The sequence below is a fragment of the Balearica regulorum genome, chromosome 14 (assembly GCF_011004875.1).
Source record: "Balearica regulorum gibbericeps isolate bBalReg1 chromosome 14, bBalReg1.pri, whole genome shotgun sequence".
Taxonomy (NCBI): Eukaryota; Metazoa; Chordata; class Aves; order Gruiformes; family Gruidae; genus Balearica; species Balearica regulorum.
In genome coordinates, this window is record NC_046197.1 from 12,452,776 (window position 1) to 12,464,836 (window position 12,061).

Consider the following 12,061-nt stretch of genomic DNA (forward strand, 5'->3'; position numbering starts at 1 on the left):
AGAAGCTATGAGGAGAGGTTATTGCTGCTGTTGTTATTATTGTTATTAGTATTATTAGTATCGTTATTATTCTCCCTTCAGAGCATTGTTCAGAGGCAAATTGGAAATGTGGTAATTAGACCCTGACTGGTAGTGTAGTACTAGTGTCCTGAGCCAAAGTTCAACACCCTGAAATGAAATTTAAACCAATTAATCTGTTAGATTTTTATCGCTTGTCCGTGTTTTCTCAGCAATTCCCTCAGCACGCGGCCTTTGATCAACTCTCATACAAAAGCTAAAATGTGTGCCTGCTGCTAGCAAGATGGGGCTGACATTAACATGGCACTCATAAAACAATCAGAGCAGTGAAGCCCTCAAACAGACAGGGCATAGTAATATTTAATAAAAGCGCACACATAATCTTCAGAATTAGCATTTTGTGCCTTGCAGTACCTTTGGGAGAAGAGCTTTTATTTGTGGAGTGATCATTATTATAACAAAGAAGAGCTACCTAATAATTTCCACTTTAACTCTGCAATATGCCACGAGCATTTCTGAACCATTATGCTAAACTGTGGCGGGGTAATCATTTTATTGTCACAGTTTGAAGGAAGAAAAATCCCCTGTATATCAGTAACTAGGCGAGTACGGGAACACAGGAACACACTGACACACACAGCACACAACGAAAAACTTTTCTGTTTTGCTACCCGTGTGCTGAAGTTGGTACCTACCACCCTTTGTACGGGAGGTGGTACGATTTTAACAACGTCTACTCTGAGAGAAGACGATTTCAAAAGAACATTGTTTCCCTTGAAAGTCATTAAGGTTTTTGCTCATAAATCCTTAAAATTTATTGATAGAGACCTTCGCTTTGAAGTCAGTGGTGAAATTCCCATTGGCTTCAGTAAGTCTGGGATTGCAGTGCCTCCCTCTAACATCTCTATCTGTTAACTCAAACCGCAGGAGCAGCACGATGAAATGTGTCAGATGTTAACACTGATTTGCCTTGATATTATGCAAAGAAGGAGAGCAGCTCATTACGGCTCATAACTGTTAGGCCATTTCAGCAGGTGGAGGATGTGGCCACATCACCTTCAGCAAGGAGCTGCAAGGTCCGTGCCTGCGGTTGGAGGGGTAATATTTAGTTTTTCGTCAGTCCAACGACTGCTCTGAAAACATGCAGCGAATGTAATACACTCACGCCAAAGATTCTTAAAATCTTATCTGATAGTTAGGCTACCAAACTCTTTTCATTCTGGTTGTAGTTGGCTGCCAGCTGTTCGTTAAAAAAAATGTTTATATGTCTAAGAATGTGTAATTACTCTTTTTTATTATAATTCTTCTCTGGACTTAAAGTCCGTTCGTGTTATCAATCATCTACACTTCATTGCCTTTATTAGAACTGGTCTAAAGTCCTTCGCTGTGTTGGTTTTTTTTATCAGTGAAGTTTCAGGCTTCAACTAAAATCTCTTTTTCTACAGTAAAACATAAATTTTGTGTAACTTTTTTCTATTTATTTTTAAAACACTATTTTAGAAATGATGCTTTGGTCTTATAGAGGGGCATGTGAAGTGATAATATTTTGAAACAAAATGTTTTTCTTGGAAATATTAAAAAGCGTTATAGTTAATTCCAGATAGAGATCCTGGAACTTTGCATTCTGCAAAAAAAAGTTCTGTACTTTGGTTTCTCTTGTGACCAAAACAAAATGTAGAAAAATCGAGGTCTCCAATGAAAAGATTATTCTGCCTAGCTCTGTTTTTCTAGGGTTGCACAGAAGTAAACACCTTCCAGACAGCGCTTTGGAAGTTGCCAAATGATTAACAGAAGAAATATGAAGAGCTGAGGGCCTGAGCTGGCCAGACATTTGTACCAGGGGCGTAAATAAGATGAGGTCACTGCCTTGCCCCCTCCCAGCATCACCTGTGATGACGCTGGCGAATGGGACCCGATTCTTCCATCCTCCTTCCTGGTGCTCCAAGGAGAGGGGCTGGGAAGGGCAAAGGTTTAGTAAGACCAGTGTCCTAAGCGACACTGGCTCTTGCAAATATGTCATTGTATAAACACGTTTGGTGCCTGCAAACCTGGGTAGCAGTCTGGGTGCCTCCCTCGGCACGTCTCCTCGGGATACAGCCCCTCAGCGCAGCTTCCCTGTGGGGCAGCACCTTCGTGCAGCCCTTCCCGGCTTTACAGACACATTTTAAGATAAGAGAAGCTGTGTGGGGAAAGTTGGGAAGTCCTGTTGGTTTTTGCGACTGGTCCCAAGGGAGAATCGTGCCCTGAAATCTTTCGGGACCGCAGAGTCTTCTCACTCCTTCTCAGGTAGTGCTTGCAAAGGGAACCAGCCCGCCCTGTATATTAAACCCCCAAGTTCTGACTTTTCCGCCTCAGAGGAGATGTCCTGGGCTATTGCCAGCAGTTTCGGTGAGGCACTGATTCAGCACTATTGCTACATATTTAAATAAAATTACACAGGCCAGTGGTCACATTGACTTTGCGGGTGAGTGTCCCGGTGAACACCCCACACCCCAGTGCAGCACAGGGACCTGAGTGTCTGCTCGAGGTCCCCCTGGCTGCCACAGGACTTGGCATCTATTTGATATTAAGTGCACACGCATGTATAAAGTATCAGAATCAAATACGTGAGGCAGCACAGACGGTGCAGCACCTTGCTCTTCTGAGTGCAATGTGGGCACCGCAAAGAACATCACAAAATAAATAGCGAGACCTTTAGTGGGGACCTGTAACTGCAGAACAGTATCTTGCATTCATTTTAAAGATGAATTGAATCTATAATTTTGAAGCCTGCATATGTTTTCTGTTAATGGCTTATGGTCTCAAACAGTTTTATTCACTGGTATTTAGGAAAAAAATGTTGCTCGTAGTCTTTAAGAAAAGTATCTCATTCTCTGACACATGGGAAACTGATTATCTTCAGGTTTTATTGTGGGATGTGTGTGTCCACAATCAACTGGAAATACTGGAAGGGTGTAATTTGGAAGGGATTTTAATTTTTATTTATGAAAAAGTTCGATTTTGTGAAAGGGCTAGATGGCATTTTGAAAAGCTGCTTTCACTGTAAATCCATTGCTGTGAGCTTGGCTGAAAGGAAAACATTTGGTTTTGGACTTTGCAATGGGTTTTATGCACAGTTTTATGCAAGTAACTTGAATCCAAATTAAACATATTGAAGTTACTTCTGTGTGCGCGCTACATTTTCGTGACGGTAATGTTAGGATGTTTCTTTTGTTAGCTCATGTAAAACTTAATGGCTGTGCTCTGCCAAGTTCGGAGTAGGGTAATGATTTTTTTTCTGCCTGTGTGTTTGTGTTTTTCACTGGAGCTGGCATCCCCATCAGCTTAAGTAGTGGAAAAGTTTGCGCCTGACACTTACAACCTTTTGTAGGTAGGGACGGGGTCTGTTTGCTCCCCATGCGTGCGTTCCATCAGCAGTGGTGTGAGTCTGTAGCAGTGCCCACAGAAACACTCACCGCGAAGGGTGACTCAGTAGCTCCCTTTCCAGCTCCCTCCTGCTTCCCGGCTCGGGGCTCACCCGCCCTGCCCAGGGGCTGGGAGGAAGCAGCTTCTCACCAGCCTCACCGACTCTTGCAATTAGCTCCAACCGACCAGAACTTCACTAAACAGTCATAAAGACACACAGGGTCTCTTTAGCGCTTTATATCTGGAGCATTTTAAAGTAGGCTTCCGTGAATGAATTTATTTACTATCTTTATAATTAGAAGAAGGTATGGCAGGGGCTGTGCTACCACAGCCACATTAAATAACTCATAGGTGCAAGGGTGTTGTCCTGGATGGTGCTAACATGTGGGTGGCTCTCACACCCCTATCTTCCTAGTAAATCCTTACCTGAAGAAGTGCCTGAGTGCTCTCTCTTGAGCATGTCATCCAATTCTCAGAGTTACAAACCAAATTAATAGCTCAGCTGACCTTTCGACCAAGTAGCAATTCACAGCCGAATGCCAGCAACCCTTAAAAGAAGAGGTATATATGCAGATATATATGTGCAGCTAACGAAGTCCTGCTGATTGATACCTGATTAACATTGCAGAATCAGTGTGGGCCATGGCAGTCCTTCATGTGTTTTCAGTGGAGCCAGCCTTTTCTCTCTGCTGAGAACTGGGTTCATATCTAAAGGAAAGAATCTTTCTTTTCAGCATTGAGGTTGACTGGTGGAGTTTTGTTGATTCTTAAGGAATCTGTTTTTCATGGCTAATGAAATTGTGGACGTACCCACTTTACTTAAAATGTTATCTAATGGTTTGGTGTCATATTTTCACCTCATGCTCTATGAGCAAGGAAAAGTTGGTGGCATTCGGGATGGAGTTACTTCTTTTCATCAACCTATACGACCACTCTGAGACTCCACAGCTGAGAGTTACCCGGGGCTTTTTTGTCTTATTCAGGTTATTTTTACAGTAATGTTATTCCTATTGCTTCAGCACAGTTAAATTCTGATGTACTCTGGTACTGCAGAGGAGAATCAGTTTATGTTGCCCTATCCCACCAATATATAAGTTCAGTGTGCTTCCGCTTAGGTAGTCTTATACCAGCAGATCTTACACCAAGATTTAAGCTTACTACTTTGAGCAGTGTTTGAGTTTTCAACATTGTCTCAGGAGGTACTTAGTACATATGATGCCAAGAAAGTGGCTAGTGAAAGCAGGGACAGATTCTATGAATATGGAAAATGCATTGCATGCACTTCTTAATTATCCAGTAGATGCAACATAACTGGAATGACTAGATGGCAGGGTTGTAGGTTTTGGGTTTATTTTTTTGTTTTGTTGGTTTTTTGGTTTTTTTGCAGTAGCCAAAGCATTAAGTGGGGCAGGATGGTTTAATACTAGAACAACCTGGATCTGATTGCAGAATAGTTAAAGAAATGCTGAGGGTTACACCCTTTTTTATTTAGCCAATATTTTCCGTAATTTTATAGGAGTTTCCTTGATGAGTTTAGGTTATGATGGATAATAAAGCAAGCTCACTGGAGATTGTTTTATTAACTTAGGTATTGCACATTTGATATAAAGATAGGAATTTGTCCTGATTTCCAATTGGTCTCTGCCCATCATGCTGTGATTTTTTTGTTACTGTAGACTTAAAAACGTTAATTTTTTCAATGCAGATAACAAAACCAAACAGAAATTAATTGAGAAAAAATGCTTCCAAAGATACAGTTTGAGGTCATGCACATGTACTAAAAAGAACGTGATTGCTGAAATCTTTGTGTTATTAAGGGGGGAAAATGAAAGCTCCTTTTATTTTATTTTTCTCAAGTCTTCTATCATTAAAATCTGGTTCTAACAGCAGAATACTTCTCTTTTTCATGTGTGTTGAAAAGCAGCTACACCATGTATCAAAGCCATCAGTCCAAGTGAAGGATGGACTACAGGAGGTGCCACTGTCATCATCATAGGAGACAATTTCTTTGATGGGTTACAGGTCATATTCGGCACCATGCTGGTTTGGAGTGAGGTAGGTGTTGTCTGAACGGTAACGTCTAATAGCTTTGTCTAGCTTATAGCTAGCCTGTCCTTTTTCTGTGCCACATGCTAAATCAGCAACAAATGTTAGGATGTGAATCTTTTCCTCATTCGGTTTTATGAAAATAATTAGTCAAATTTACCTGTGGCAGAAATCCATTATAGCCAGAGGATTTGCGTCTCCTCTCACTGGCTCAGACTTTAGCTGAGTGCCTTTTATTCCAAGAAAAGGGAAGGAATAATGCCTGTGTGAATAATTCTGCATTTAGCACTACAATCGCTAAAGGGCTCACAGGAAACAAACATTTAGGTGATCCTGCTTTCCAGGGAAACTGGCTGCTTGTAGCTGCAGCTCAATGAGGTGGAGATTGCAGAAATTCAGCGCCTCTGAATAGGATAACCTTAAAGTATAGGCGCTTGGTGTAAATATCATTTTCGTAACAGCAACCTAATACACAGTATTGGTTCCGCAGTGGAAAGTACAGAATTGTCATACCTAGTGGGGGCCTCTGTAGTTTCACAGTAACCCCTTTTTTGTTTCTTATCCATTTTTTTGCTGTTGCTGTTCCTCCCAGTTTCTTAAATCCTCCCTTCTCCTGGCACATAATTAAATGCGGAGTCTGATATTCCCCAAAAGCCTGTGGAAAGTTAAAACCCAGGCAGCATCACCCGAACGGCCACTTCCAGGTCGCCGGGCTGCAGAAGTCAGGACACAGTTCCCACTGGCTTCACTGGCACGGGAAGGCAGCTCCAAGGAAAGGTTACATTTTGCATTTATGGCTTTCCAAAAGCATTTTGGAGGTTTTATAAAAAAATGATATTTTTACTATTTTAATATTAAAATAGACACACTAACAGACAAACCAGCATCTCTGAAGTAGCTGTACGATGCTTACCCAGTGACGTAAGCATCTTTGGATGTTTTGCCTTATATCCTATAAATATTAACTCAACATTATAGCTTAATTCATATCCAGCACATTCCCTCTACTGATTCCATTGCACATATGGCAGCATTTTTTCCATATGAAGAGTATTCTGTAATGTCCTTCATAGGCTTCACTGTTCTCTCTCTCTCTCTCTCATCCTTCCACTTGAGGACAAGTGTGGATGAAAGGGCATTCCAGAAAAGGAGATATATTAAATGAGCCCTGTTCTGAACCCCTTATGTGATCATGAAAGTGCCCCCTGGGTCCAGTGTAAGCATTTTGTGTGTTAGGATTGAAGCCATTATGGCTACAGACGTTTAACAGGGAAAGGTGAAGAGGCTGGGAGGAAAGTGCTCTGATTTTGGTACTGCAGAATTGGATCTTTCATTATAAATCTTGATTCTATTTATTAGGGGAAGCCATTAATTGGCAATTTCTAATCTCAGGAGAGTGAGTGCTGGTCAAAACATTGTTGCTGATGGTTGCAAGATCTTGTCATAAAATTAATAATGTTAGAGGGGGTCCACACCAGTCAGTCTGTTGTGAATGCTGTAACGGGCTGCAAGTTGCCTTGGAGTGAGAACTGCCCCACTGTGTATCCCTGACAGAATTGCTTCTCAGTTTCATAACCTATGAGAGCAATAGAAAATCCTATAAAGGAAAAGAAATAATTTCTAAAAGAAGCAGACAAACATGATAAACAAGTGCAGAAATGCATGAGCTGAGTGATCCCTAAATAATAGTGATCTATAAATAATTCAAATTACACATACTAGCCACCTATGAAGTACAAAGCAAGTTCTTTCATTTGCCTTCCTGTTTCTAAAAATGTCTAGTCCCAGGAAGAATATTTTTGTTTTACCTTAATAGAGTGTAGAATTGAACTGTTGATCTTCTGAACTTCAGTACCATTTCAAACCTGGAGCACGTTCATCCTGAGTTGCCAGTCAGGCCCAGTTTTGAGCAAACCTGGCAGGTTATTTTGTCATTGAATTTGAGAAGAATTTTCAAGTTCATCCTGTTGTTTCATAGATCCAAAGAAAACATGGTTTTTAACTGAGCTGCAGAAAATCCAAAACAAATCTAGATAAGTGGAAAGTAAAGAAAAAGAGTCAATCTTGCAGAGCATTTTCACATGGATTTTTTTAGCTTCACTTTCAGTTGTAACTGCAGGTGGTTTGGGGGATGAAGTCTAATATTTAAATTAAGCATCATTTTGCCACAGACTTTGGATGGGACCTTGGGCAAATCACATAATCTGCTTAAAGTTCAATTCCCTTTCTCTAACATACTAATAAGATTAGTCACCTTCTTTGGAGAGGTGCTGTGAAGATAATTATCATAAAGGTCCTATATTACTCAGATTTTATTATAGCAAAATCCATGTAAGTACCTGAGATGCACGGAGATTTAAAATATAAATCCTACTACAGTTCAGAAGCAAAGTTAAAAGCCAAAAAAAAAAAAAAAAATTGTTCATTTTAAGGGTGAATTTGTTGCTGTCAAGCAGCATATGTTATAAATAATTTGAAATGTAAATAATATATTTTTAATTTATTTTACATGTATTCAAGTTTTGTAATTGAAATATTTATATGCTTGAAATGGAGTTGACTGTGTTAAAAAAGGAGGTTTAAAATGGTTTCTGAAACACATATTTATTATTTAAACATATATTTTAGCTGTAAACACTCTAACATAATTACAACCTTTCTCAGCCAGGGAGAACTAAATAAAAACTTAATTTGTCACATTAATTTTGTGCAGAAATGCAGATACCCTAAGCCAGTAGGTTCAATTAATCCTTAACTCCCATATTACTTTATAAAAATGCCTTTAAAAGCCCTTGATATTTTTAGAGTCCAGCAAAATGGGCCATCTAATGCCTTTTTTTCAAGGGCCTTTCGTAACCGACAAACAAACGGCATTGGTATATCGTGTGCACATGCTGAATCTGGACAGGCAACTCCCAGCAAATAGTCTGTTTGCCAGATAGACTCTGCCTGTCTGTCTGTCCCGTTCACAAACAGACGGCGTTGTTATTTGCAGGTTTTTACCCAGCGTTCTGGGTCTGTGCGTTGTTGCAAATATTCCAAATCTGAGCTGCTGATAAAAAAAATCCTCTGTTGTTTCTTTCTCTTATTGGGGGGGCTGAAACTCCAAGAATCGAGTTTCAGGGCAAATACATGATTGCGAAGACAAAATTAGTTTCTTATAAATATTCCACAATATTTGCTTAAAATGAACTATTTCTTCAAACATTTTCCTGCCAAGAACATTCCTCCAGCTGTACAGAGTCAGCTGGAAACAACTTCTTTTTCTTTTATATTAAGAAAAGATGAAGCACTGAAACATCAGGTTTTTTTACCTTTGCACAGCACAAAAACAGAGGAAGATTTTTTGGTTTGGTGGTGGGGTATTTTTATTTATTTATTTATTTATTGTTAATGCTGCTGAATCAAATTCTGTGACACCATTTTTTTATTTTGCTTTTTATGTTTATTATTGATTTTGGAAGTCTCTGTCTTTGAGTGCTTATTTTGGAGGTCTGACTCATTTTTAAAAAATGAGTAGGCACCCTCTTTTTGAAAACTAGGATTTATTAAGCAGCATCTGGATGCCCAGAATTGAGGCATGCAAAGTCATTGGTCATTTTTTAAAATATAGGTACCTTAAGGGTCCTGTTCTCACTGGAAGCTGTCATTACCTTCAGTTGGTGGTATTTTTCTTCATTCCTGTCCTAATGGTCCTCTTCACACAGAATCCAAGTTAAATTTATGACTGATTGTCACCATTTCCCTAACCACAAACCAGAGCTCAAGCATGCAAAAATAAACTAGTGACTCAGATTAATGACATCTCCTTATAAAATGTCACTTTTAAAAAAAGAAAGTAACCTGGCACTCTGAAGAGTGTGAAATGATGCTGTATCACACAAGAATGTCTAGAATATATTAGCAAACCACAGAAAGAGGCTTGTTGTACACACTCAAACCAAATGTGTTTTGGATTTTGAAGGACATGCACCTCCCTCCATTCTGAAGATCTCTAACTCAGGTTTTAATGCAATCCGCAGCATGTCCCAACTGACATGTAAGAGTTTATATCAAAGAATTAATGCAGTTGCCAAGTATCAGAGCAAATCACTTGAAAATCCCTTGGGAGAAAGGGTCCAGTTACTAGCTTTATGTCCAGCTCCAGATCTCAATTTGCCAAATGCTGGCATGGAAGAGAAAACTGGATCCCAAGGTCAGAGCACAGGTTGACAGTGTAGACAGGAAAACATCCCATAATCCTGGAGTTACTGAAGTCAGGGGTAGATTTGCTCTTGCCATGGGTGGGCCTGGGGTACCCAGACCTGTGCAGCACCCATTGGGTCACGCAGATTGCAGAACAGAGTCAGGGCGATTTGGAGAGCTGGTCCCCATCCGTAGCGCAGATCCTGGCAGCACTGGGGAATCAGAGTTCGAGCCCAAAGGTGGGTTTCAGAGGACGGGTTTCGAAGTGCAAGGGGACTTTGTTTGTACCTTGAAGACAATTGCTTGATATGACAGCTATATAGGGGACTACTGGCATGTAACTGAGGTAACCAGTTTCTTTCTGTGTGCATGCGAACTTAAGGCTGACCAGCACAAAGGTCCTTGTAGCTCAACACTATATCCCTGACAGTGGCCAGTGGCAGATGCTAAGGAGAAAAAGCAAAAGGAAAACACACGTCTTCTCCTGGTATACCTCCCAAGCTTTCGTTCTAGAGAAGAGAGGAGTAAAATATATCCTGCACATCCTAAACCATAGGACTTCAGACATAATGTTCACCCTTTGGGAATGTGTGGGCGACATTATTGTATATTTGTGGTTTTAAACACAGTTAAACTTATTTACTTCAGAGCACAAAGGAAAACCAAACTGTTTGTGGAGAACAAACCAGGAAACTTGCTTAACTCTCCCCAGCTCTCTGTAACAATGGACCATAAATAGGTCAGATGTTTCTTGGGAACCAGGGAAGATGAGTATTGGAAAATGCCACAAATTATGTTTAAAGAACATTAAAGTGGTGACAGACCAGTAAATGCTGGGAAATTCAAAGATACAACCAGAAGCTGCCTGTGTAGCTCATGCCAGAATGGGGGTGAGGGGTGCGAGGCACATGCTGATGTAGTAAGACTAGCATCTTAACCTTTACTATTAAAATCCTTGGCTGTTTTTACAAATATTTTCACCCTAAAAATGTCATGAAACTTCTCATCTTGCCAGTTCACCCAGTTAACTAGAACCACTTGCAGATGGGATTTATCTCAGCTATGTTTGGCATACGGTTAAGCATCTAGTCTCAACTTGTCATCTCAGTTCATTGGAGAAAGGTAGATGCTTCCAGAGAGCAGCTCATCCCAATTGTGAGAGGTGTCTAAAGCACTGGAAATCAATTGCTATTTGGCAATGCTTTCTGCCTCTGTTGGCTACTGAGGGCGTGTAGAGAATTGGCCTAGACTTTTAGTCTTTGGTCAGCCCAACCATAAGACAACTCAATTTAAGTAGAAGCAATCTTTGAAAGTTTGGGTTTTTTTTTTTTGTTTTGGTTTGGTTTTTTTACGCAATTGATACAGTGAGTAATTTAGAAAAAAGGCAGGTTTCTTTTAAAAATAATTAAGTTTCTAAATCACATGATTTCAAAGCAGAGCCTGAAAACATGTTCTTTGGAGCTCACAAACAAGAAAGTGTCAATTCCTACATGATCATTTCTAAAATTACATATGACTTATGACTTCTGTGGATCCGAATAACTTTTGGAGCATTCGATGCCGGTAGTTTTGGTTTTAGTCTTCAACGTGATTTAATATTAATTTTCTTATTTTAAATATGGAGAATTTCCTACTGTGTATGCCATTTCCCTCAGTAACACAGATGGCTCTCAGACAGACATTACTCTCCTTCTGTGCTTTTTTAGTCTTATGCGCTAAACAAAGCACTGGTTAAAAGTCTGATTTTTTTGGTAGGACCTTACTACAATTTTGAAATATTTGATTCCTAGTAAAAATAAGAATAAATTTAACATTTTATTTAAAATATATATATATATATATAAAAAAATGTATTCCCTAATCCAGGACACGATTCAGCCAACAGCTAGAGCAGTTGACTGCATAGACTTTGCTCACTGTCAAGGCTGGTTATGGCCTTGGTCTTGTTTGCCTCTCTAGAAGTGTGTTAACGTGCCACAGTTGGTTAGAGAAGGATTACCCATGTGCCAGAGCTGTGTCTTGGTTACTGGACACAATCATGTCACCTTTCCTAATGTGCCTCTTTTTACTATTCTTGTCTGGGGGATCATAATGAGTGAGAAGTGGACATTACAGTCATGGGGAGGGCAATGCTGTAGTTTCTGAGTGCAACAGAGATTTGAGTTAACCTATCATAAACTAGTGAACTCCTAGATGACTCTAATATTAATTTCAGGGACTATGTTTTAAATCCAGTCCAGAATCCTGAAAGAGCAAAAATTGTCTAGAGCCTGGAAAGTGCAGCACTGACCCACCCCAACCTTTTGTGTTCAGAGGATCAGGATCCCCAGCCCCAATAGCAAGGAAGTTAAATTTGTCTCCTTATTACTGCATAAATCCGCATCTGCAGGAGCCCTCTCAGGTGTGT

General features: G+C 40.0%; 1 protein-coding gene across 10 annotated transcripts in view; it reads left to right on the top strand.

Moving 5' to 3' along the window:
- The window catches only part of EBF1 (EBF transcription factor 1), a 282,607-nt gene that overhangs the window by 202,451 nt on the left and 68,095 nt on the right, over positions 1-12,061 (top strand). For 6 of the 10 annotated variants that reach the window (XM_075766597.1, XM_075766592.1, XM_075766595.1 and 3 more), the window contains exon 9: positions 5,345-5,478. In XM_075766597.1, coding sequence (XP_075622712.1) covers positions 5,345-5,478 — 134 coding nt within the window. The remainder of the gene's footprint in view (positions 1-5,344; positions 5,479-12,061) is intronic. The other 4 variants (XM_075766598.1, XM_075766596.1, XM_075766590.1 and 1 more) reach the window with 1 other exon arrangement.